At 44.0% G+C, this 25,888-nt stretch overlaps 1 protein-coding gene across 1 annotated transcript; it reads right to left on the bottom strand.

Annotated features, from left to right (window-relative positions):
• Window positions 1–1,966: 1,966 nt before the first annotated feature.
• On the bottom strand, window positions 1,967–25,821 carry CCDC6 (coiled-coil domain containing 6). Its single transcript, XM_072129474.1, has 9 exons — window positions 25,431–25,821; window positions 15,942–16,091; window positions 15,297–15,425; window positions 13,085–13,188; window positions 9,092–9,252; window positions 7,932–8,088; window positions 4,251–4,351; window positions 3,793–3,917; window positions 1,967–2,821 (listed from the first exon to the last, which is right to left on the bottom strand). The coding sequence occupies exons 1-9, from the start codon at window positions 25,686–25,688 to the stop codon at window positions 2,633–2,635; spliced, it is 1,374 nt and encodes a 457-aa protein (XP_071985575.1). The 5' UTR covers window positions 25,689–25,821; the 3' UTR covers window positions 1,967–2,632.
• Window positions 25,822–25,888: the final 67 nt, after the last annotated feature.

Raw genomic sequence — 25,888 nt, 5'->3', positions numbered from 1 at the left:
TGTACTTTTGTCTTTTTTAAAGATGTATTTGTAGTGTCTGAGATGTGAAGTCTATTTGTATCTTTTATGGAATGTGACACCTTATTTTCCCTGTGGGGACAACAAATTATTATTATAATAGTGAGTTCAAGGAAAAAATGTTCGAAAAGAAGCCGGAGCACATTCCAATATAAAATTCAAATGGTTTATTGGATATCCATTAAAAGTTGTCGCAGTGGGCACGTGCTGACACGGTGCAGGTAAACGACCTAGGCGTTTCAGCTTAAAACAAAGCCTTAATCATGGGATCATGATCCCATGATTAAGGCTTTGTTTTAAGCTGAAACGCGCAGGTCGTTTACCTGCACCGTGTCAGCACGTGCCCACTGCGACAACTTTTAATGGATATCCAATAAACCATTTGAATTTTATATTGGAATGTGCTCCGGCTTCTTTTCGAACATTTTTTCCTTGAACTCACCGTTATGCCAGACGCCGTAGCAGCACTACGTTAAGCGGTTCCACCCACAGACAAGCCAAAAGGGTATGTGATAAATTTCTTTTTCTCTTTCTTGTGCGTATTATTATAATAAGATGTCACAGTGCCGGAACCCATGAGTAAAGCCCCTTCCACACTAGCGTTGCATTTCACGTCAGGGTGCAATGCGTGAAAAACTGACGTTTTTGGCTGCGTTTTTGTTCCATTTTTCCTTGGAGTCATTACCGTTTTTCCCGCGCGTGTTGTTCACGTTTTTTTTGCGTTTTCGGTGCGTTTTTCACGCGCGTTTTTTAAGTCAATGGGACTTTTTCAAAGGGACCATGGTTCGGGAATAAAATGTTTTATTTAATTGAAAAAGAATGTCTTCTGATAAGTGATCAGATGTATGCAAACATCTACAATCTATTCTTCACTGTTCACGCGTATATTATCTCCCGACAAGTTAGCAGATGTGAAGAACAGTGAAGAATAGAATAAAAACAGTGAACACAGGATCATTTAAGTGAAAAACACAGTAAAGAACACAGTGCAGAATAGATTACAGATGTTCGGCACATCTGCTTACTTGTCGGGAGATACGCGCGGAACGGTGCGAACAAAATAGTATGTGAAGAACAATATATATGTGTAAAGAAGACATTGCAGATGTGAACGCAGCCACAGTCTAACATGTAGCTTTCACCTGCTGGAATCCATGGATGGTAATCAGTAATATAGAAGGAAGCAGTAATAAAAGCACACACCGTTCCACTGCAAAGTGAAACCAAAACAATTTATTTGTGCTAAATGAAAAAAAAAAAAAAATTTGTACTCAAAATAATTCTTTATACATTGTACCGGCTTACAGTATTCTGCTAAATAAGCATTCATTAGTGCCAAGCTGTGCTACTTCAATAGGTAATCTGTCTCGCTTCTACCAAGCATTACAAAATGACCGGCTGTGCTGCCAAGTACATCGCTAAAATTTTACATTTTGAAGGGTATTTTGAGGTCAATTTTTCCGTGAACTTTTAAAAAATACTGAAAAACAAACCCAAAGGAAAAAAAAAAAAAAGAACCCTACAAAGATGTGGTTTTTTATACATAGCTTGTACAGCCAATTGTATACATCTTTAGAGTGTAAATTAAAAAAAAAAATTTGCTAAATACTGTGATGCTTAGAAATGGATTTGCGGACAGCTTACAGGAAAAAGATTCACCCAAAACTGATACAATGAAAATCTTAATGATTCCATTTACAATACATTCCACATAATTAAACAAGGATTCCCACATGTCACTACCATGTCATTAATAGATGAAGGATTTGGTTTTCTGTGATTGTTGCATCAGTTATGGTTTGTGTCCGCGATGAACGCCGCGGTCTGGTTTATGTATATATAGCGAGCTAGAAGATGTATGTGAGTTACAGGCACTGGATTAACTTGAACCTACCTCCGTAAAGCCATAAAAACATCCTTACTAGCACATGATTGGTACATTTAACACTGTGCTTTTTATAGGCCTTTATATAATTTTTTTTTTTTTTTTTTGCAACGTAAGAAACATGCCGCTCTTATCACATGACTGCTCTGCGATTGGCTTTGAGTTACTGGTTCCCACAGTGCGTGCGGGGGCATAAGATGTGCAGATCTCAGCAGCCGCAGTCTAAGACTACTTCAATTGTAGTGATTTTTATGGTATAGGCGGGATACTATATAAAATTATGATTTTTTTTTTAAAAAATCATGCTTTAGAACCCTTAGGCAAAATGAATGAAAAACAAAATATATATATATAAAAAAAAAAAGTATCCCTTTTATTATATTAGCCTAAAAGCCTCAAAGAAAAGCATCGGAGCAGCATGATTTAACATTAAGTAAGGTTTGCGGAGTAGCAATGTCCCAGCCAGGGTACATGTAGTTTTGGTAAACATGGAACGAGGGGGGTGGGGGAGGGGGGGGGCTTGTGTGGGGACGTTAACGCTGCAAGACCCAGGTCGCTGGCTCATTTCTGAGACAAACATTTACAACACAATTGGACAGTGAAGCCTATGTAACCTCAGTGCAAATAAAGTCAAATTTCCGAATATGACATGTAAAGCCTTTGGCTCTGAGTAAACTGTTCCATGTTATGAGTCCAACTCAAAGATGCAGAGACTGCAGAGGACATGCACTAGGGCTGAGAGGGAGGATGCACTGAATTGTGGGACGTGGCGGACTGAGAGGCAGCGGACTGGACCGCAGGTTGTGCCGGAGGTGGAGGAGGGGGTGGAGGTTGCACCGGAGTCTGGGTGTTTGGAGACGGAGGTGGAGTGGGACGCTTAAACTTGTCAGGGCTGTTGCTTCTTCGAGGAGAGGGTCTCTGAAAACACAAATTATATACATGTAAACATCTACACTTATATAAATTATACATACACAGGACATAATCCATCAGTGCCAACTTTAAAGGGGTATTCCCACCAAGAAAAAAATCTTAAAATATACTCAGGATAACAAAACAACACATTCTCCAGTTCACTGTTATTAACAAAAATACAACATTTCACAAATATAATTCCAACATGTCTCTATCAGACCTGCTGTTTACAATTTTGGGCGTCCCTGGATACGACCGTAAGTTTTCTGACTATGGTCGGATGCTTCTGATAAATAGCTTTTCATGTCTGCACACTGCAGTGCTCTCTGCCCCTCCCCCTGCATTACAAGACCAGCTCCGGTACAGGCACTTCCTGCCAGCAAGCTGCAGTGTGCAGAGACTTACTCTGCAAGCTACAGACAAATAAGGTCTTTAGAGCAGAGCTCATGGTGTGCGTTATAGGCGAGATAGCAGTGTTTCATTGTGTTTTATATCCATATCATGTCCCATCTCTCTCTTTCTATGTGTCAGATGCTAGTAGAATCTTCAAAAGCTAAATGAAAGTGTAGCTAAACCCTGTGCCTTGATAATGTAAGCACACTATCAGCACACAGCATCCCATAACACAGAGGAATCATGAAGTGTCTGCTTAAAGAGTCCCCACCAACACCCTGGGATTCTACACTGACCACCGAGTGATAGGTCCAAAAAAAAAAAGCAATAAAACTGAGTAAAATTGTAAAGTAAGGGGGGCTAAAAATTATCTTTATTGTGTAAACATCACTAGGGGATTAAAATGTAAGGGTCAAAACACTGAGGCGGAAAGGAGGAATAGAACAAAGTTGTAAAACAAGATGCCCCACAATAGTTATTTCCTGTAAGTATTTATCAAATAACCAATTCCTGCCCAGTGCACATATGTCAGGGTCTATGAGCAGTTCAATGGAGACAAAGTCAGTAAAGTATGGACTTACTGTGATACCATGGGATGAGCCCATGTGCTGCACATGTAAACCTGGAGAATTGAAATAAGACATTCCAGCTCTAGTGAGGGAGGTCGGAGGTGTGAAGCCAACAGTGTGACTTGCATAGGACAAGCCTGAAACACAGAATACAGTAACATATTCATCAATAATAGTGGCAAATCCCCTGTGTACATCTGCCTACCTACTGCTCCCCAGCACATGCCGAGGAACGCAAAGATTGCTTTAAATAACAAAAAATTATTATTATTTTTTTTTTTAAAGATAATGGAGTTTCTATACTTTGCTAAATAAGACACCAGAAGCTGTCACCATATTGTAAGGACAACTATTATAATGTAATTAGACCTCAGTTAGGAAATGACCGTGTTTCTCTAATAGTATCCCCCCCCTCATATACCTGGCTCTACACACGGATATGGTGATCAGTGCAGCGTGTATTCACTTACCTGGAGAAATGGGTCTGCTGGAGCTGGGGGATGGTGTGTAGGGGATGGGGCTGGACACGGTACGTGGCCTTAGTCCTTGTGCAGACATTTCATTAAAATACCTAAAGAAAAACAGAGAAAGCAAGTTGGATGCATGAACTGGGTATCTACAGAGGACGGAGAGTGTCCCATTTCTACACCTAAAAAGGTTAACCTTTTTTTTTTTTTTTTTTTTTTTTTTAAGATTTTACTTTTTAAAAACCACACAACCTTTTAAAGCAATTTTATCAAATACAGCAAGCATATGCAATGTTGTTGTACCTGACAGCAGGCGACATCCACAATCCGAGTGATTTTGTCATCAGTGATGAAAATAATAGGTCTAGGTATTTGTCAAGACATGAAGTTAAATGTGATAGAGGTTTCTATAAGAGCTTTATTTTATGTGGGGTGATGCAGGGGATATAGTTTTTTAGCTAACAGCAGACACCAGACACCAAGCCCCAGGCTTCTCAGCAGTCCCTTGGATTTTGGTGGCTGATCGCTGGTTCATGGTTTAGTCAGAAGAAGGGAACCTTCCTGAAACGCGTCACTTTTTTGGACAAAAAGTATCTTTATTGTATTGTATTTTATGAATTCGCTTTTGTAGCTGTATTAGTAATTTTATTTTAGTTTTATCCTCAATAAATGTCCATTGCCTGAGATACTGGTGTGGTAAGGCCGTCCAGCGCCCCTTACTGTTAGCCCCCATTTTTATTTTTTCTTGAATACTCTTCTACCACCGGTCCATCTTTGATGGTACCGGCCACCCCGGGAGCTTTGGAGCTGCAGGAACGTTTCTGGACACGGAGGACCTTTTTCTCTGGATTATACATTGCATACCACCAAGTGATAAACAGGTGAGCAGTATTGCTTACTTTCTGTGACTGTATTACACAAGGCGCCGCCCTCTTATTTCTCTCTGTTTGTCTCTGTCACTTTTATCAGAAGTGTCTAAGAACAGAACTGTTTATAAAATTTCAGCTGATGTCTGATTGGTTTCCATGGGCAACTGGAACAGTTTTACCCAAGACATTTCCGATAAAACTTCCCCTATCTCGGTGTCGTATACTCATTGCCTATTGTTGCCGCTCAGAGCTCATATTAATGACCTGTGGCAGAACAGTAATCAATCACAGCTCTGCTTCTAACTGCCACAACAGCAGACAGTGTCTCCTGTATATGGTGGGTAATAAGTGTATTTTGGAAAGTGCAGGGTAAAAATTTCTGCTCAAAACCGCGTCTATGACGTTTGCCAATGAGACTATAATAAAACATAACTTTCATTCGATCTGATAAAAAAAACTAGTCGAGTCCTCATGACTCAGCGTCACATAGAATGAATGGCGCCTCACAACAAGAAGAAACCAAATTCACCAAATATAACATTGGTAGGTATGTACCCACCTCATAATCACAGCAATAGTGGGATGTAGGCATGTAGTGTCACAGAGCAGCAAATATCAGTATACTGGGTAGGTACATTCATGCAATAAACAAATAAAGGTAAAAAAAAATGGAGCAGTCTCGCCCAGTCCTGTGATATGCCCGATCAGGTGCACATAGAGGGATGGTCCAGAAGTCTATTGTCCGATGCCCAATTCATCCCTATTACTGTGATACCTGTGCCCCAGTAGATTAGCTCCCGCTAACAAGGGCGCTCCCACACTTGCCCTGATCGCTATCCCTAAACAGACGTGGGGTACCTTGATGTCAAACTGCAAGCATAAAGCAAATACATATTAAGGGCTGGAGCTAATCTACTGGGGCGCAGGTATCACAGTAATAGGGATGAATTGGGCATCGGACAATAGACTTCTGGACCATCCCTCTATGTGCCCCTGATCGGGCATATCACAGGACTGGGTGAGACTGCTCCATTGGTTTCCATTTATGCATTGTGGTTTATTGCATGAATGTACCTACCCAGTATATTGATATTTGCTGCTCTGTGACACTACATGACTACATACCACTATTACTGTGATTATGAGGTGGGTACATACCTACTTTTGTTATATTTGGTGAAATTGGACTCTTCTTGTTGTGCGGCCTCATTCATTCTATTTGACACGGAGTCATGAGGACAATTTTTATATCAGAATGAATAAAAGTTATGTTTTATTATGATCACAATTGCTTTTTTACATGTATTGATGGATATGTGACAAGTACTGGTCATTTTGGTATCTTGATATCCCTAAATCTTTTTAGCTACAGAACCATTAGGAATTCATCTCATCACTTCCCAGGTCTTCTTAGCAATGTGGTGTTTTCCAGAAATGTGACATATTACTATTTATTGTAAATGCGACGATACAGATTCCTTTAGTGGACATAATTAAGTACATACACACACACTCAGCTTTATATATTAGATTCTAGAGTTTCTGTCATACATCAGTCCCCATAGACAGCAATAGGGGCACAGAGCGATTCGGTGCCTACCGCTCCGTACACAGGGAAAAGACAGAACATGCCCTATGCCCGCGTGCACAGCCATGCAGCGTACATCCCTACGGAGAGGGGAGGGCAACCGCCAGGCAGGGATACGTCCATGTGAATGTAGCCTTAAAGGGGTCGTCCACTTTAAGCTCATTCCAGCAAATAATTGATATTCTTTGTGTAATTAAAAATGTGCTCCAATTTCCAATATACTTTATGTATTAATTCTTATTGTTTTTTCTAGATCTCTGCTTGCTGTCATGTAACAGGAAATTTTATTCTTTACTTCCCGTAGATAAACACTGGTCCTTGGTCATGTGATGTCACACAGGTGGCCAGCTTATTAGTATCACACAGATCTGATTACTCTGATATACACGACCATGGACTGGTGTTTATCTACAGAAAGTAAATATATAAGCTTCCTATTAAAAAAAAACAGCAAGCAGAGATCTAGAAAAATGCAAGGAAATGGTACAAAAAGTGTATTGGAAAATGTAATAATTAATCATAACAGACAATAATATATATATATATATATATATATATATATATATATATATATATATATATATATATATATATACACACACACATATTTGCTGTAATGTGCTTACAGTGGACAATGCCTTTAAGGGAACCTGTCACCAGGTTTTACCCCACTAAACTACTAGCCTCTTTAGGGAGGGTATGAAATGTCCTTTCTATAATTCCCTAATTAAGTCTCACCTTTTTACCTATAAAAAATCTCCTCCAAAGGCAGGCAGATTTTCATATGAGATGAGTCAAGTTTAGAAGCTGGTAGTGAAGTGTCACTTAAGTCACTGAAAAGAAAGTCTCTGACTTTGGAGGAGATTTTTTTTTTTTTTTTAATAAGTCAACGGAATTTTCGAAAGGACATTTTATATCCCACCTGAGGAAGTTAGTTTAGTGGGGTAAAACTTGGTGACAGGCTCTCTAACATTTGCTTTTCTTGGCCGATTTTCCTCCTAAGCTCAAGTCTTTGAGTGATCTGTGAAAAAAAGATTCTGACTAGGACATGCTCTACTTTTTTAAAGGCTTGTTCGCACAGTCCGTTTATGCCACGGCTATGCGCACCGTTCCCTTATAAGTATTGCATTTAGTGTGGTTGTGTGCCAACAGAATGTGGACGCCACTCAAATGATTTTTACGGTTATGCGTCTGTCCTAAAACAGTTTATTGAGCAAGAAATCCAACCTCTCGTCATCCATCTCTAGGCTGGATTCGCTTTCTGACAGCTGCCTGCACAGCGCTTCTCGTCTCTCCATTTCCCTCTGCAGTTTTCTTTGAAGCCTCAAATTTTCTTCCCTCATGTGGCGCTCTTCCTCCAAGTACTGCGCCATTTTTTCGGTATCTGTACGACATAGAAATATAAACGTTTCAGTTTAAATTCATTGAACAAAAAAAATAATAAAAACTCGCAGGACAGCTTTAATTTGCAGAGATGTGGATAGGTGTCTGTGATTGATGCCCAAAATTGCACAGGGATTTGCATGTAGGAATATAAACCATGATGGTGTAGAAAGAGGGAACCTTCTTACAATTTACCTAAGGGTGATGCCACACATGGCGTTTTGAACCCGTTTTTGGTCCGTTTTTATGCAGTCCGTCAAAAAACACATGCGTTTTTGACAGGTTTTGCAAAAAACGGCCCAAAAACGGGTTCAAAATGCCACGTGTGCCATCGGCCGGAGGCTTTGAAATATTAGAAAACTATCACCCAGAGCTTATCAACTCCTGAACTTCAAAAAGAACCCATACTTGCTCCAGCCGATGGCAATATATAACCGGCTGACTCACTTCCACTGCTTTATGGAACAGGACATCAGATAAAAGTGGGGGTTGCACAATTTGATAAGCACCAAAAGCAGTAACCTTTGTTATCCAGTGGAAATACCAAGAACACAAAGCATTCAAGGACGAAACCAAGAGCGAGTGTCACAGATTATCATCCGCTTCATTAATCTTATATGCTGGATTTATATCCGCACTGAAGGATTGCAAAACAAGCAGATACACATAAAGGCTGTGTGTACGTCCATGAGATAAAGGGTAAAATAGCAAATAAAGAACAAAAAATATTGATATCCACTACATAGGGGACAACATGCTAGTCAATGGCTGACCGCACAAACAGGGGTCTCATTTCCACAATGTAAAGAGCAGTATATGTGCCCGTCATGTACAGGATTTCCCCAGTTCTCTCGATTGTTGGGGCCCAACAGCCGAGACCCACCAGGATCATAAATCTATTCACTATCCTGTAGATGATTGATGAATCAATCAGCATCAAACATAGGAGTAGATCTAAATACAGATAACAAGTAAAGAGAAAGCGGGTAGGTAGGTCTACTTACGCTGCAGCTGTGCAGCTCTCAGTTGTTTCTTTAGCCTTTCTACTTCGTTCTTCAGGAAACGTATGTGTCTCATCATGTTCTCCGGGGAGTCTATCTCCATTGATATGTCGCGGGGAGAAGGTGGAGCAGACACTGGTTGGTCTAACTTTTCCTGCAAAATCCTAAAAAGTGACAAAATCCAACTTAAAAAAAGAACGGCTCAGTAAGCGGAGATTCATTTAAGGTCACAATGTGGCAATGTAAACCCAGGTGTCAATGCTGTTTTTTTGGAGACAAATCCAGAGATGACTTTCATAGATAATCTACAGGAAAGGCTTAGAAGTCACCATCCTGCTGGATCCATGCCTGGCTTTGGATTAAAATTTGCATTTGGGATTGCTTCTCATCCTGCATGTGTGCTTTCAAATGCTCAAAAGTCAACAATAACCAAGAACAAAAGCTTTTAATATGTGGATTACAAAGAAAGTAACAAAATCTACACCTCAAAGCATAGGGCATCTGCAGTAAAATACTTGCTAGTTGAGGAAGGGGATGTAACGGCAGCTCCCCTGCAGCAAAATTAAAGGGCTTATTTAAAGGGGGTTGTAACAACTATGCCTATGATAGGGCATAATAATCAGATCAGTGAGGTTACGACTGCTAATGGATGGAGCAGTAGGACAAGCATGCACACAAATGTGTGGGGGACTGACGACTATGGCACCCGGTCACGGTGCAGTGAGCACACGCACAATGTTTCATTGCACAAAAAAAAATAAAGACATGACCTATATTTCGCCTTACTACAGCACTAACCGCTCTCTATGGAGTAGTGCTCATCCCTCCCACGCGCGGCTGTCTATTCGCCTTAGTAAAAGGGAGTGCTGTAGATAGAGCGTTGTGCTCAATTTCAGACACTCTCATTCTACAGAATGGAGCGGCAGGATGAACGTGCTTTTTGTGAATTGCTGGGGGTTGTTGCAGTCAAAGCCTCACTTTGTGTTCCCCTATTCTGTGGATATGGCCATTTTCAAATTTGGTACAACCCCTTTAACCAACTGGTTATCCTTTCAATTTACTAGAAGAACTCAAATTTTAACTCAAGTTTTTTTAAATGGGAGAGAGGACAAACCTTTCTCTTTCATCCTTGTATTTTCTGTTTGGAGACAGATGGTAGACCGCAATATACATTTATACTGATAGAGTACTATTATCCTTTCTCATCCAAGCCAAGTTTAAAAAGAAGACTTAGTACCATTTTTTACAAGCTTAGAAATATAAGGCTTCCCTTAAAAAATAAGACCTAGCAGCCGTCAGTGCTACATTTCCCCTACGCCATACATTAGTATTAGTAGATCATTTACATAAGGCAAGAGGCTGTGACAGGGGTGATGAATTCATAGGATAAAATCACTGACTGTTGCGTTGCAAATGTCCTATGAGCAGCTACCTGGATAAGAAGCAAAGTGTTATTGCTAAACATGAGAGAGTGGGGCTAATGACTTCAATAGAAACCATAGTATCATAGTATATAAGGCCGGAAAAAGACACAAGTCCATCAAGTCCAACCTTTAAGAATTAAATAAATGTTTTATCCCCATAACCCGTGATATTTTTTCTCTCCAGAAAGTCATCCAGGCCTCTCTTGAACATGTACATAGAGTCCGCCATAACAACCTCCTGCGTCAGAGAGTTCCATAGTCTCACTGCTCTTACAGTACAGAACCTTTGTCTATGGTGATGGTAGAATCACCTCTCCTCTAGGTGTAGAGGATGCCCCCTGTCTATGGTGATGGTAGAACCTCCTCTCCTCTAGGTGTAGAGGATGCCCCCTGTCTATGGTGATGGTAGAACCTCCTCTCTTATAGGTGTAGAGGATGTCCCCTGTCTATGGTGATGGTAGAACCTCCTCTCCTCTAGGTGTAGAGGATGCCCCCTGTCTATGGTGATGGTAGAACCTCCTCTCCTCTAGGTGTAGAGGATGCCCCCTGTCTATGGTGATGGTAGAACCTCCTCTCCTCTAGGTGTAGAGGATGTCCCCTGTCTATGGTGATGGTAGAACCTCCTCTCCTCTAGGTGTAGAGGATGCCCCCTGTCTATGGTGATGGTAGAACCTCCTCTCCTCTAGGTGTAGAGGATGCCCCCTGTCTATGGTGATGGTAGAACCGCCTCTCCTCTAGGTGTAGAGGATGCCCCCTGTCTATGGTGATGGTAGAACCTCCTCTCCTCTAGGTGTAGAGGATGCCTCCTGTCTATGGTGATGGTAGAACCTCCTCTCCTCTAGGTGTAGAGGATGCCCCCTGTCTATGATGATGGTAGAATCTCCTCTCCTCTAGGTGTAGAGGATGCCTCCTGTCTATGGTGATGGTAGAACCTCCTCTCCTCTAGGTGTAGAGGATGCCCCCTGTCTATGGTGATGGTAGAACCTCCTCTCCTCTAGGTGTAGAGGATGCCCCCTGTCTATGGTGATGGTAGAACCTCCTCTCCTCCAGGTGTAGAGGATGCCCCCTGTCTATGGTGATGGTAGAACCTGCTCTCCTCTAGGTGTAGAGGATGCCCCCTGTCTATGGTGATGGTAGAACCTCCTCTCCTCTAGGTGTAGAGGATGCCCCCTGTCTATGGTGATGGTAGAACCTCCTCTCCTCCAGGTGTAGAGGATGCCCCCTGTCTATGGTGATGGTAGAACCTGCTCTCCTCCAGGTGTAGTGGATGCCCCCTGTCTATGGTGATGGTAGAATCTCCTCTCCTCTAGGTGTAGAGGATGCCCCCTGTCTATGGTGATGATAGAACCTCCTCTCCTCTAGGTGTAGAGGATGCCCCCTGTCTATGATGATGGTAGAATCTCCTCTCCTCTAGGTGTAGAGGATGCTCCCCGTCTATGGTGATGGTAGAACAGCCTCTCCTCTAGGTGTAGAGGATGCCCCCTGTCTATGGTGATGGTAGAACCTCCTCTCCTCTAGGTGTAGAGGATGCCCCCTGTCTATGGTGATGGTAGAACCACCTCTCCTCTAGGTGTAGTGGATACACCCTGTCTATGGTGATGGTAGAACCTCCTCTCCTCTAGGTGTAGAGGATGCCCCCTGTCTATGGTGATGGTAGAATCTCCTCTCCTCTAGGTGTAGAGGATGCCCCCTGTCTATGGTGATGGTAGAGCCTCCTCTCCTCTAGGTGTAGAGGATGCCCCCTGTCTATGGTGATGGTAGAACCTCCTCTCCTCTAGGTGTAGAGGATGCCCCCTGTCTATGGTGATGGTAGAACCGCCTCTCCTCTAGGCGCAGAGGATGCCCCCTGTCTATGGTGATGGTAGAGCCTCCTCTCCTCTAGGCGCAGAGGATGCCTCCTGTCTATGGTGATGATAGAACCTCCTCTCCTCTAGGTGTAGAGGATGTCCCCTGTCTATGGTGATGGTAGAGCCTCCTCTCCTCTAGGTGTAGAGGATGCCTCCTGTCTATGGTGATGGTAGATGCTCCTCTCCTCTAGGTGTAGAGGATGCCCCCTGTCTATGGTGATGGTAGAGCCTCCTCTCCTCTAGGTGTAGAGGATGCCTCCTGTCTATGGTGATGGTAGAACCTCCTCTCCTCTAGGTGTAGAGGATGCCCCCTGTCTATGGTGATGGTAGAACCTCCTCTCCTCTAGGTGTAGAGGATGTCCCCTGTCTATGGTGATGGTAGAACCGCCTCTCCTCTAGGCGCAGAGGATGCCCCCTGTCTATGGTGATGGTAGAACCGCCTCTCCTCTGGAGAGTCAGGATACATTTCTGGAGAGTTATAAGGATGTTAGAGAAGTTGTTGATAAGACATCCGTTGAATTTAAGGCCCAGTGCCTCTTAAGGAGATAAAAAAGTTAATACATGACAGTGTCTTATTTTCAGGTAAAAAACAGTATGACCTACCTACCTAGGGTGGGGCCTACCTACCTAGGTTACATCTGATATCTCACGTCTCTGTAAGTTGTACGGTAATAAGAGAAGGCAAGCCACCATTGGAAACTACAAGAAATTTTCCATGAACTGACCTTTTCTCCGCTTCCAATTTATCCATCCTCTTCCAGAGACGGTTAACTAGTGCTTCTTGTTCTTGTTCCAGAGTGTTCTCAAGGTCGATCTTCTCACGTCTTAGCTGAGAGCAGAAAAAGATTTCTGTTAGAAAATGAACACAGGCAGAGCTGTTGAGGACGGAGCACAGCAAGACTGAACCTTCAAGACAACAATTAAGAAGAAAAAAAATCAATGATATAAGCCGAGAATTTATTTCATGAATGAGGGAAGGCCTTTCTTCAATATATGATCCTACACTATTATTTTATATAAGGATATTTTATACATGAGATAGAACTCCTATCAATGCAGTTTGGATCAATTTACTTAAAGGAAATCTACCATGAAAAATCCATCATGATAACCCAGGGACACTTACTCATAGATCCAGGCACTGTGACTGCGGTAACCTTCTTATATTTGTTATTGTTATCCATGGCTTCCTTTCTTCTAAAATTAACTTTTACAATTATGCTAATGAAACTGAAGACGTCTGGAAGGCGTTACCACAGCTTCTCTTTACTGTAGCTTCACAGGCTGTTACATTGTGCACGAGCACTTCACCCTTTTCTCTGTGTGAGATTACATCAGGCAGATGGAGGGGGTGAAGAGGGAGCAGTAGACAGTGTAACAGCCTTCAAATCTGCAGTACAGAGGGGCTCTGGTGACACCCCCAGAGCTATTCTGGCTTAGCATAATTGTAAAAGTTGATTTTAGAAGGAAGAAGGCCATGGATAGCAAATATAAGAAGTTCCCACAGTCACAGTGCCTGGATCTATAAGCAAGTGTCAGCTTTACCAAGCTTGATTTTGACGGAACAATTCCTTTAAAAATCCCCATTTTAGGTATAATTCTGCATATGATTGTGTGGCAAATAATGGAAATGTTATTTGTAGCAATTAATAAATACATCATCTTTTTAGGCCCAAAACTATTTACAAGACGGTCTCATCACATAGTGTGCATGAGAGTTTGTCGACTATCTACAAGTCCACCATCCTTTGTTCACTTAAGATAAGTGGCTTTTTTTTCCCTCTCAAATGAAAACAAATGCAAGCTTAAGCCATGCATGCCTGCATGTATATGGGTGAATCAAAGTGTATGAGCACCTTTAAAGTGAACCCCTCACTATGAATATGCAGCTTAATGTGCAGGCAGGGTGACCATGATCTCTGTCTACCCAGACACACAGGGAATCACTGCAGTCTAGTGCCATCTAGTGGCCTGATACTAGATAAAGCAGCTGTTGCACCAGTTTTAAGAATTTTGTGCTTTGTTTCTGACACGTGAATACATATAGATTCATCCAACTTCATGCAAATGCTCAAAACATCCATATAATCTCATGCTTGAGCAGCCTTGTGCTGCGCTACAGCGGAATTATCCTTTAGCCCGGAGATAAAATCTGCGGGCTGCTAATCTCCATTCTCACAGGTATCCGCTGTCATCCCTCAAACTCTGTCTAAACGGTCCCTTAAAAGAAGCGTGCAGAAAGTGTTAGTTCAGCGACTACGCTATTCAAGCGTATCCCAAAATTACCTAAGCGTGATCAAAGGGGGAAAGAAAGCAGAGATAAGCCTGTGGTTACTGATATCATCCATGTACATAACAGACTGGAGACACTGACCAAAATGTGATGTATAGTAAAAAGAAATCTAAAATAAAAGAACTAAAACCTGCTGTAATTCATTTGTGCAACCAATCCCCAGCGCTGGCACTGTCCAACTGCAGCCCCGTTGCTGTGTGCTTGTCGTGAGACTTGTAAATGGATATTTAAAGGGATTTTACAGGTTAGCGATATGACTTATTAATCAGATTGGTGGGGGTCTGTCACTTTCACTCATTGATCACCTGTTTCTAGAAGCCTCCAGCTCCAGAATAAACACAGACAACACATAAATAGGGCTCTGTTTTCTGTGTAAACTCCATTTACTTCCAGTTACTCCATATAGACTACATCTTGGCTTCTGGCTATGTTCTCAGTCTTTGTCGCTGAAATCAGTGTGGGATCCACTCTGATCCGATATGGACGTCCCCTCTATGATACGGTCTTCAATATCATTACAGAGAAAAATCCCTTTAAGAGTCTGTATGCGATAAGCAGACATTTCCGCTTTCCTCTGGATACTGATCCACCGGTGCCCATGGCATGTGTGTGGTGGCACTGCTGCCTGGCACGGTATGTCTTACCTGTTCTAGTGTTAGCTGTTTGGAGATGGTATCATTTTCCAGTTTCTTAATTTTCTTCATCAACTTGTTAACTTGAAACTCTTGCTCTTGTTCCAGGTGTTGTTCAAGTTCTGCTTTCTCGTGCTGTAACTAAATACACAGAAAGGAAAAAGTGGGGAGAACGTTACGTCCAAGGATTACCGACAGCTTTCACACGGTTTTAATGACTGTACATTACACATTCGTTACAGTAACGTATATTGTGGAGTCCTGAGCTGGTATGACATTTACAAGGAGTTAAACCCGCAAATGGACGGGGGCTGGAAATCCCTCTAATGGGAAGAAGTCTGGAAAATCTAATAATCCACCACAATCCTTTAGGTCAATGGGAGCGGCAGAAATAGCCGAGCTTCGGGGTAGGCTTTGCCTGGAACTCCTATAGGTACTGAATGGTGCAGCAGGACACATGCTGGACCTGCTGCTTCGTAAATTAGGGGGAACAGGACCCTCGTTCTCGGTTGAGAGTCCTGATGGTCAATCTTATAGTTTGAGAATGACAATGAAATGTGAATAAAATACGGCAGGTTTAGGCATACTGCTCAGTGTTTGCAGCCAAAACCTTGATGAAAGGTGGTGATGAAATCCATGGGTGCCAGTGTCTCTCACCTGCATCAGCTTCCGGGACAATTCATTGGTGAGGAATTCCTCTTCCTTCTCATAGTTCACTGCCAGCGTTTCCTTCTCCTTCTGCAAGGCTTGGATCTTCTTGAACAAGGTGTTGCTGATGAATTCTTCCTCTTGTTCAGCCCTTGCTTGCTGTGAAGAGAGGAGTGTTTAGGTGAGAACAGGCAGGCCACATGTTATAGAGCAGGAGGAGATGATAAGATTGTACATAGTGTTCTATCAACATATGGCACCTGATCATAAGATTTTCTCTCGAGATGTCGCAGATATCAGGGGAAAGCAGATTTCCCTAAAGTAAAAAATGACACTTGTGCCTTGAGGACCAGCGACACCTTTTGCGAGTTGATATTTCCTTATCTGCACCCACAAACAAGATAACTCCAACCTAGACTATTGCACGTTTTCCTTAAAGCATGCCTGTTGTTTTTAGACGACCTTTGAGAATTTGGTGTCAAAATGTAGAACACAAGTAAAATGCTTCGGTAAAATCTTCTTCCTGTGTACAAAGTTTCCTTCTCATGTCTCTCATCTGATCTACTGCGAGGCCTTTATACAGAAGGTTGAGGAGATGACATCACTCAGGGCAGCGTGGAGGACATTGTACAGCAGAACTGGGCAATGCAGCTGTACTCACTTCATATTGGGTAAGGTAAGTTTAAAATGATTGTTATAACTACAGAGATTTATCACCTTATTCAGTGTCTGGGGGACACTCCTGCACTAGTTGTATGTAATACACCATGAACGCCACATTTTTTAAAATGTTATTCTGTAAGAGCCGTACCATATGCACATCCCCCCCCCCAGTAGATAGGTAGTCCCAGTGTCACGGATGCCCCTGCGATCTAGGTCTCGGATCGCAGGCACACCCGTGCCCCTCTCCGTGGCGGTGCCTCTTTCTGAGCTCACTCAACCCACCACTTTCTGGCTCCTGTCCCGGCTGGCCAGCACGCGCTGACACTCGCCTATTTAAAGGGCCAGTGCCCTGCTGATTGGCGCTGCCCACTTCCTGGGTTCCTATAAAGACCGGCGGCTACCAGACAGGTAGCCACAGCACATGCCCCCAAGTAGATCGGTAGCCACAGCTGCCTGAGAGCCAGATGCAGCTAACAAAAGAGCCATATCTGGCTCCCGAGCCATAGGTTCCCTACCCCTGTAATACACTGTCACATTGCCGATAGGACGATGTTTTACACTGCTGTGAGCAGTGGCTGCTGTCCAGGACGGTCACTGAACTCCTGATACGCATTTATTATGGGGCAGTCATGAGCCACAATGACGGGACTTGTTTCAGCATGTTCATGTGTTTGCTATTCCTTATGTACATGGTCACGACTAAGAAAACACATTACATAAAGACACCAATCCTTGATCCCAGACATCTACACAAAGCGTATTCTAGATGAGACTCACATTCAATAACTGTATACTACACACTGGGGGACATCAATCATAGCTGGAGATACGCATAACGTATAACAAAGGCCACGGCAGATACATCATGAGGTTTCAACCAGGCAATTGGAGTGGAAGTAAAATCCTGCAAACTTTCAATACTGCGGCTCCCCCTTAAATGTCCCCATGGTGTGGTGCTAGCGTAATTGTGCAAGAAATTGAGATATTATTTCTTGAGTATGTAGATATTGATCTTTATGTGCTGTCTGTGAATGGAAACATTCTGGTCCAGGTACAATCCTGGAATATAAATGCATTTTTCACAGTGCTGCTGCCACTAACAACACACAAAAAGGTATGCTTATTGAGATCTTAGGCTACATTTCACACGTCTGTGTGATTGAATGGACCGCAAACCGTCTTTTTACCCGTTGGCTGGAAAGGTGGGAGGGTAAATGGTGCTTGTTCCTTTCCCTCTCCATAGGCTATGCCACAAAACCCAGGCAGGAAAAGGACATGCTCTATATTTTGCTGCACCGTTAACCAGCTCAGACACGGTGTTATCACAGCATCCATGCATAATGCACCTGTGGCTTAGTGGTTAGCATTACAGCCTTGCAGCACTGGGGTCCTGGGTTCAAGTCCCAGGGTCAACATCTGCAGGTTTCCTCCCACACTCCAAAACATACTGGTAGCATGATTAGATTGTGAGCCCCATTGGGGACAAAGACTGATTTGGCAAGCTCTGTGCAGCGCTGTGTAGTATGTGTGCGCTATATAAAGGAATTATTATTATTATTATGTGTGAATGTAGCCCAGCACTGTCTTCTATGGTCTCTAGTTCAACTCTGATTTCCTCCATCCCAGCCAATGCTACTGTACAGAGATGTGAAGATTTACTTGGGAGGTTGAGGCCTGTTCTTTAACCGTCCTTATGCCAGAATAAAGTGACGAGTGCCACGACTGGACGCAATGGGGGTCATTTACTAAGGGCCGAATTTGCGGTTTCCCGACGTGTTACCTGAATATTTCCGATTTGCGCCGATTCCCCCTGAATTGCCCCAGGATTTTGGCGCACGCGATCGGATTGTGGTGCATCGGCGCTGGCATGCACGCGACGGAAATGGGGGGGCTTGGCCGAACGAAAACCCGACAGATTCGGAAAAACCGCCGCATTTAAAAAAAAAAAATCTGTCGCGGAGCTTGCACTTACCTTCACTCGGCCTGGTGAACTCCAGCGCGTTCCGATGCTTATCAGCGCAGCAGCGCCACCTGGTGGTTGGTGGAGGAACTACCTTAATGAATCCCGGCCGGACCCGAATCCAGCGCAGAGAATGCGGCGCTGGATCGCGAATGGGCCGGGTAAGTAAATCTGCCCCAATGTGTCAAACATCAACATGGACCAAGAGCGAATCATATGTGGGAGGAGGAGGGACCTTAATAAATTATATAGTGTAAGGTGGGGAGAGCATACAAGCACTATGCAAATATGCTATGAAATGTGCCCGATGACATAAACGCTGGGTGCCAGCACATGCTGGATGTACCACACACAAGCAATAGGGGAGATCAAGGCCACGTATCAACCACCTAAATCACACAAATTGCCACATCGCCCACAGGAGTCCAATTTATATGTGATGCAAGTAGTCCCTGCATGTCCGCGGGACCATCGCACCCTATCGTAATCGCGTTTACAGTGTGGCCCTGTTGTCCTGTAAGAATTAAGGGACTCCTTGCATCATATATAACCACCGATGTTCTTACCCAGCTCCACCTGACAATTCCAACATCGCAGCGCTCTTCCCGTCTTCGGAACAGACGGCTCAGCCACAGGGAGCGACGTCTCGGGTCATTGATGTCAAAGACCAATAGTCGGCCATAATGTTGGAATTGGGAACCTCTGACCAACCACAGCAGATTAACAGAATGTTAACCCCTTCAAAACTCGTTCTACTGCAATTCCAGAATTATCCTGAAATGAAACGTTGAGGCCAGCTAGATTCCTGTTAGAATTCACTTCTAGACCTGGCGCTCCTTTCAGGCGTCTCCTCCCCCAGGCGGCAGGTGCACAGTCTTCCTTATCCTTAGAAATCCAAGCAGTCTCCACCTGCTACACCATTCAATGATTAACGTCATCCTCCCAGCTCAGTCTTGGCACCCCACTGCTGTAAAAGTTTATAGGGCACTGCCCAAGAAGACGCTGCCCGACTATAAATAGTGGTGACATCCGCTCTGTGATTTACTAAGATGTTTGCTTTTGTGCTTAATGGTTATGAAACGGTCTGGATATATCTTGCATGCAGATTTGTTATTTACTCAATGGCACCAGGCAAAGTCCGTCCTATGGTGGAGTTGTGTAACTAACTGGTGGTAAGGGTTGTCTGATAATACAGGAGATACAGAGCCAAATGGCTTTATTGTAACTGCAAATCCTTTATCAGTTTTCACCATAATAAACTACAGACAGGACTAGGAATTGGTCCTGGAGGTCTGTGTAATATTACCTTTGTGTGTGCTGAAAGTAGCAGCAGGGCTGTGCCACGAGTATTTATATTCCAGGATTGTAGCTCCTGTAAGTGCTGTGGGCTTTCAGAACAGTTCCATATTTCCACACCAGTTATACAGCCACGACCCTCTGCTCTGAGTGACTGCTGTAAATATTTTACCAGAATCTTGATACAGCTTCTACTCCGAGCAGAGGGGCTGTGAAGTTCTGCAGGCTAAAACAACCCGCCTAGAGCCCTTGCAGGGCTGAAGAGCTAGATTGCAACTTTACTTTTCACAGTTCTGCTGCTACTAACTACACACAAAGGTATAATTACACAGATCTCCAGGGCTGCTACCCAACAGTCTGCAGCTTTGTATGGTCTACGGATTCCCTTTAAAAGCATCAGATCCTACCTTTTGTGATCTGTAGGGGTTGCAATTGCCGCACATATGTAGAGAAGACACCAGTCTCCTATCGTATGTGTAGGGATTACGTTTAATTTGTGGTTAATCTTTGTAAAACATTGCCTTTTCTCATATTACTGTTCTGATACATTTACTTCTACACTAATACATTGTCATCTCGAAAGCCTTCCAAAACCTGAAACAACTGCTCATCCAGTTCCTGACACAATTATTGCTGGAGCTGCAACTTTCTGTATAGTTTCATGACTACTACTCCCTAAGGTGTGGGAAGTGGCATTCTGCAGATGACAGCAGATTAACATTGTGTAGAGGGGGGGGGGTTCTTGTTGAGGAATTTGCTGTGAAGTTACTTTAATGTGGTAGAGACAGCACCTTAAATATTTTGAGGCCGTCATTGAGAAGCTCAAAGAAAAAAAATAAAATAGTAACACAATCTGCTCGGATGTCGCTTTAGTGTACGAGTCAGACGAGTCTCATATCCCACATCGGGGCGCCGCTTCTGGTTCTGTGCTGAAAACACGTAAGAAAGGTACGAGCAGAACTGGAATCTAAACATCGCTCCAAAATTTGCTGCATCGTGACATGTCATCCACAGTGAGAACCCATCACCTGGACTGTGAGGGCTGGAAAAAGATCCCCTGAAGAGGGCAATGCTGCACCCACAGAATTAAAGGGGTTCACTGGGCTTTAAACAAACTACATATACGGCCTGAGGAGGGCTAAAAGTTATGCTTACCGTCTCTCGGCTGTACACGTTTGCTTACAGATGCAGGCGCTCCCATCCACTGTCGTGCCCCATACAGCTTTAAAATCTTATGTTGTATCAGGCAAGCAGAAGTAGTCAGAGGGGAGCGCCTGCATCTATAAGCAAACAGGTACAGAAGTGATGAGCAGAGACCGAGACAATGGGAGCGATAACTTATTTTATTGTTCGTTTTTACAGATATATATATATATTTATATTTAATGCATGCACAACCCCTTTAAAGCCAAGTATATATTTATTTTTTTCCCCCAATCCCCAGAGGTGATGCTCGGTGCCTTACCCGACTTTGCACACCTCAATATCAGCTGCCTGTATGTAATATAAAGAAAACACACTACAAGAGGCTATACAGGTTCTGCCTTTCCCTGGAGCACATCTGGCTGGTTAGATAAGATCTTGCGCAAAGATAATAATCTGTGCCAAACACAAGAGACTCACACATTCGTGTCCTGAACAGTTCTTTGCCGGGAGACTAGAACAAATATCGCTCACAGTCTATGGAGACTGCCATTCACATTGCAGAGAGGGCTCAGATTCAGAAAACCATGGCTGTCCGCAGGTTGTGAGCAGTCACAGATCAGGACCCATATGCATCACTTACACCCGTGCGGAGTGACCAAGAACAGTGGTGCAGGAATGGAGAGTCAGAGCAGGTTAAAGCCATTGTCTAGTTTCAGCAAACAATTGCTATTGCTTGTGTAATGAAACATTATACGGGCTTTCCAATACACTTTCTATACGAATTCCTCACCGTTTTCTAGATCTCTGCTTGCTGTCATGCTATTGAAAGCTTCTGTGTGATAGAAATCTGTTCCTAGGTGCACGGCTCCTCATATCACACAGTTCTGATTGATGCTCCTGTGAGACATCACATGACCATGGACCAGTGTTTATCCACAGGAAGTAAACTATGAAGCTTCCTATAGCAGGACAGCAAGCAGAGATCTAGAAAACAGCAAGAAATTGAGACAGAAATTTATTGGAACACTGCATAGTTTTTCATTACACAAACAATTATTTGCACAACATTAATTGTTCCTCCACAAAAAGAACAAACTACTACAAAGTGCAAAATACTCAAGAAGTGGATGGACAGCCAATAAGCCCATTCCTATTTGTACACGTGGGCTTTGTAAGCCTCTGGACCTGCCTCCATAAGACCTCATTACCAGTGACTGTACATTTCTCCTTGTGATATCCACACCTCACAGTACAGTCACATATTCCAGCTCCCGACGGGTGGAGGTAGAAAGTTATTTATATCCATGGGGAATTTTTAGGCGTAATACTAGGCTGATCTGGTTAAAATGATAAACGAATTATCAGCATTTCTTAATAAAGCAGAACCCGGTGTATTAAACCACTTAGCGTAATGAAACCGCACCGGCAAGATTGGTATAACAGGATCTGAAGGGACAGAAATGACAAGTCACTTACCCAGAGTGGATGAAATATTTAGTCTTCCCTCCCCTGCCATTCAGAATACATAAAGTTTTCTGACGTTTAATAATCCGTAATTACTCACAACGTTAGGCTATAGGCACATGGACAGGTAGGCGTTACGGACCGCAAACAGGGTGGGGGCCCGACGATGTCCATTAAAATGCCCGGCGATGAAGCAAAATGGGCACAAATATGACATGATCTATACTGTGCAGCGCAGCCACTGGGCTAAATACCGTGCAGGCTGTGACCATGGGCTAGCCGCAGCTCATGACCCCCATATATGATTGTGTGCATGAGGCCAGGCACAGTGACTATGCTAATCTTCTCGTTATCAACTTTTAAAATGGTGCTAATGAACCAGTAGTGCTATGGGTGTATTACAAGAACCCCTCCGTACTGCAGTTTCACAGGTCGTTACACTGTGCAGGAGCACTTAGCCCACCCTCCCCACTGTGTGAGAATACAACAGGCACGCGTTGGGGGGAGTAGAAGGGGAAGGTGATGCAGTGTAACAGCCTGTGAAGCTGTAGTGTGAAGGAGCTCTGGTAGCACCCGCAGAGCCCCACAGGCTCATTAGCATAATTTTTACACTTTATTTTAGAAGAAGGGAGCCCATGGATAATAAAGAAGATTACCACAGTCCCGGTGCCTGGATCTAGGAGTAAGTGTCCCTGGTTTATCATGATGGATTTTGTTAGATTTCCTTTAAGAGAATAATTTGTTTTAATAAGTTGTGGCTATAATAATATGGAATTGATTACTATGATGGATCTATCGGACATATAGTGGAGGCAGAAAGTGAGGCTGGGAGGCTCCGATGACTAGCACCATGCTGCCATAACATAATGGAAGATTACAGGACATATCCTGTACTGCAGAACAGAACATTTTACAATTTCCCCCATGTCACCACACGCCCAATTATTTGCACTTTATAACAAGATGCAGGAGCACCTAATAAGGTGTAATGAAAGCCTTAGTTTCCACGATGCTGCCCTAGGGATAGAGATTTCCGGGTAATCCTACCAGTCTTCTCACCTGTCACTGATCTAGAATGGGTACGCGAGACGCACAAACCCAAAGGAGGGAGGATGTAGGACGTGTTACATGAGGACGGCTATGTCCATTACATGCTGGACCAACGTGTCAAGGTAAAGGCAGGAAAAAGTGTTAACGTAAATCACTTTTAGGACGCGATGTACACTACTACTTTCTGTAGAAGACATGTGGCTGGTGACTAACAATACCTCACACTCGGATCTCGGAGTGGAATCTCCCACCAAGTCCATTTCTTGTTTCCCTTGAAATCTACTGTCAAGGTAGAGATGGTAGACCCCCTCATAGACATCACATCTGGGGGCTTAGTCAGGGTTGAAAGGCAGGGTTATACCCGAGAACAAGACGGGTCATACAGAACAGCGGCCCAGAGCTACTATATGCTCAGAGTGACTGATCTAGCATTCAACCGAAAACCTGCTGCAGAAGGAAGGGGCTCAGTAGTGAGATCCAATATCATAGCAGTGTGAGGACTTATCCACTGTGATACAAGTCCAGCTACAATCTGGAATATAAATGCTTTTTTTCACAGTCCTGCTGCTACTACCACCCCTGTCACACCCTAGTACAGCAGCACGAGTATACCAGAAGGAGAAGCATACTCATACAATACTGCTCCATTCTGGTAGGAAAAGGATTCTGATTGGGGTAGGACACAATTCCCAAAATTTACCAGGGTAATAGGGTCACCACACGATCTGGTGATATCCAGTGACCTACACACTTCTGTCAGGGGGTCACTAGCCATCTCTCAGTACTGTATACATGCCCCTCCCATGACAGTATTTGGAGGGGCATTCGGTTATCCCTGGCACCCCTTCAATACAGTAACAAGAGTGTTGTTCATGGCGGAGGTGTGTACTCACTAATGACCACAGCTCAGCGTTAAGCCACCCTGACCCCTACGCTCATACACACACAAGGGGAAAATTTACCACGGTACTACTTGCCCTGGTAATCTTTGGGCATTGGGAACCTGTATTTAGAAAAGGAATATTTTAGAGATGACCACTCATTTCTCCACACACAGGAAATACTTCTTAAAATGATAATCCTGGAGAATCTCCTCTTATAGCTGCGCTGTAATATTCCTCTGTTATTCCTATTATAAATGAAAGAATAAACAGGCAACTGGGTGTTACCCTAGACTATTGCAGTGTCCAATCAGTGCTGCCAGTTTCAGACACGCCCCCTGGACCAAGCGAACGCCTTAACACCCCCCTCCCCCATTGATATATGTATTATAGTATTAATGGAGCAGAGTGAGCAATGTTGTTGTGGTTTTTGGTATTAAAGGGGGATATGACCCAAGAAATGAACCCCCTAAAGATGTAAGGTGATCTCTACAGAAATCAGGAGGTCATACATGATCTGCTCATTACCTGTAAAGACCCATTCACACAATGCGTTGCGTCACGTTCCGTTTTTGAAGCATTCCACTGGCTTCAGCCTTGATGCTAAGGTTACTTTGCGATTTAGCAGATGCAGTGGAAACGCAATGTAACCTCAGCATGTGATCATGGCTGAAGACTTTGGAATGCGCCAAAAACGCAACGCACAACACGACGAAACGCACGCCGCGACACAACGCATCGTGTGAATGCGCCCTAACAGCTGGCACAGACACCTGTGCCCACATTGGGGATCAGACTACGACCAGGGATGGGTGCACTGGACCCTATAGATGATGTATACACTCTTACAATGGCTGCTGGCCTGGAGCATATACTACAGAGAGGAGCCATGTGACTCATCAGAGAAGGAACTACAAGTCCCAGGATGCCCCCCCGGCCGCTGCTGTGACATGTAGTCGCCAGGCATGCCGGGAGCTGTAGTTCGTGCTGGGCTTTGCAGTCCCCGGGCAGCAGGTGACGCCCGGGCTGTGTACTCACTATGGTGACGCTGGCTTTCCTCAGGTCCCGGTTCTCCTCCTGCAGGGCCTTGCACTTCAGCTTGTAAGTCTCCAGCTCGATCTTGAGCACTTTGTTCTCCTGCTGCAGGGAGGCCAGGCGGTTAGTCAGCTCCTCAAGGCGGAACGGAGAGATGACGATGCCCGACTTCCCGGAGGAAGAGGCTGACGAGGACGTCTGCATAGCGGCAGAGCTGTTTCCCGCTCCATCCGTGTCACTCTCGCTGGCGCTGTCCGCCATCACCGCGGCTTGTGGCTGGAAGGCGGGGGATGACACAGGCGGCGGCGGCTAGACACACTCACCCACTGTGTGAGCGCTCACTGCACTGCGCACACTCCCGCACCACAGAGAGCGCGGCCAGGACAGAGCGGCCGCTCACTCACTGCCCATGTCACAGCACCACAGCGACACCGCCAGGACACCGAGTGCATCACAGCACA

Source organism: Engystomops pustulosus, chromosome 11 (genome assembly GCF_040894005.1).
Source record: "Engystomops pustulosus chromosome 11, aEngPut4.maternal, whole genome shotgun sequence".
Taxonomy (NCBI): Eukaryota; Metazoa; Chordata; class Amphibia; order Anura; family Leptodactylidae; genus Engystomops; species Engystomops pustulosus.
This window is presented reverse-complemented; position numbering and strand designations above follow the sequence as displayed.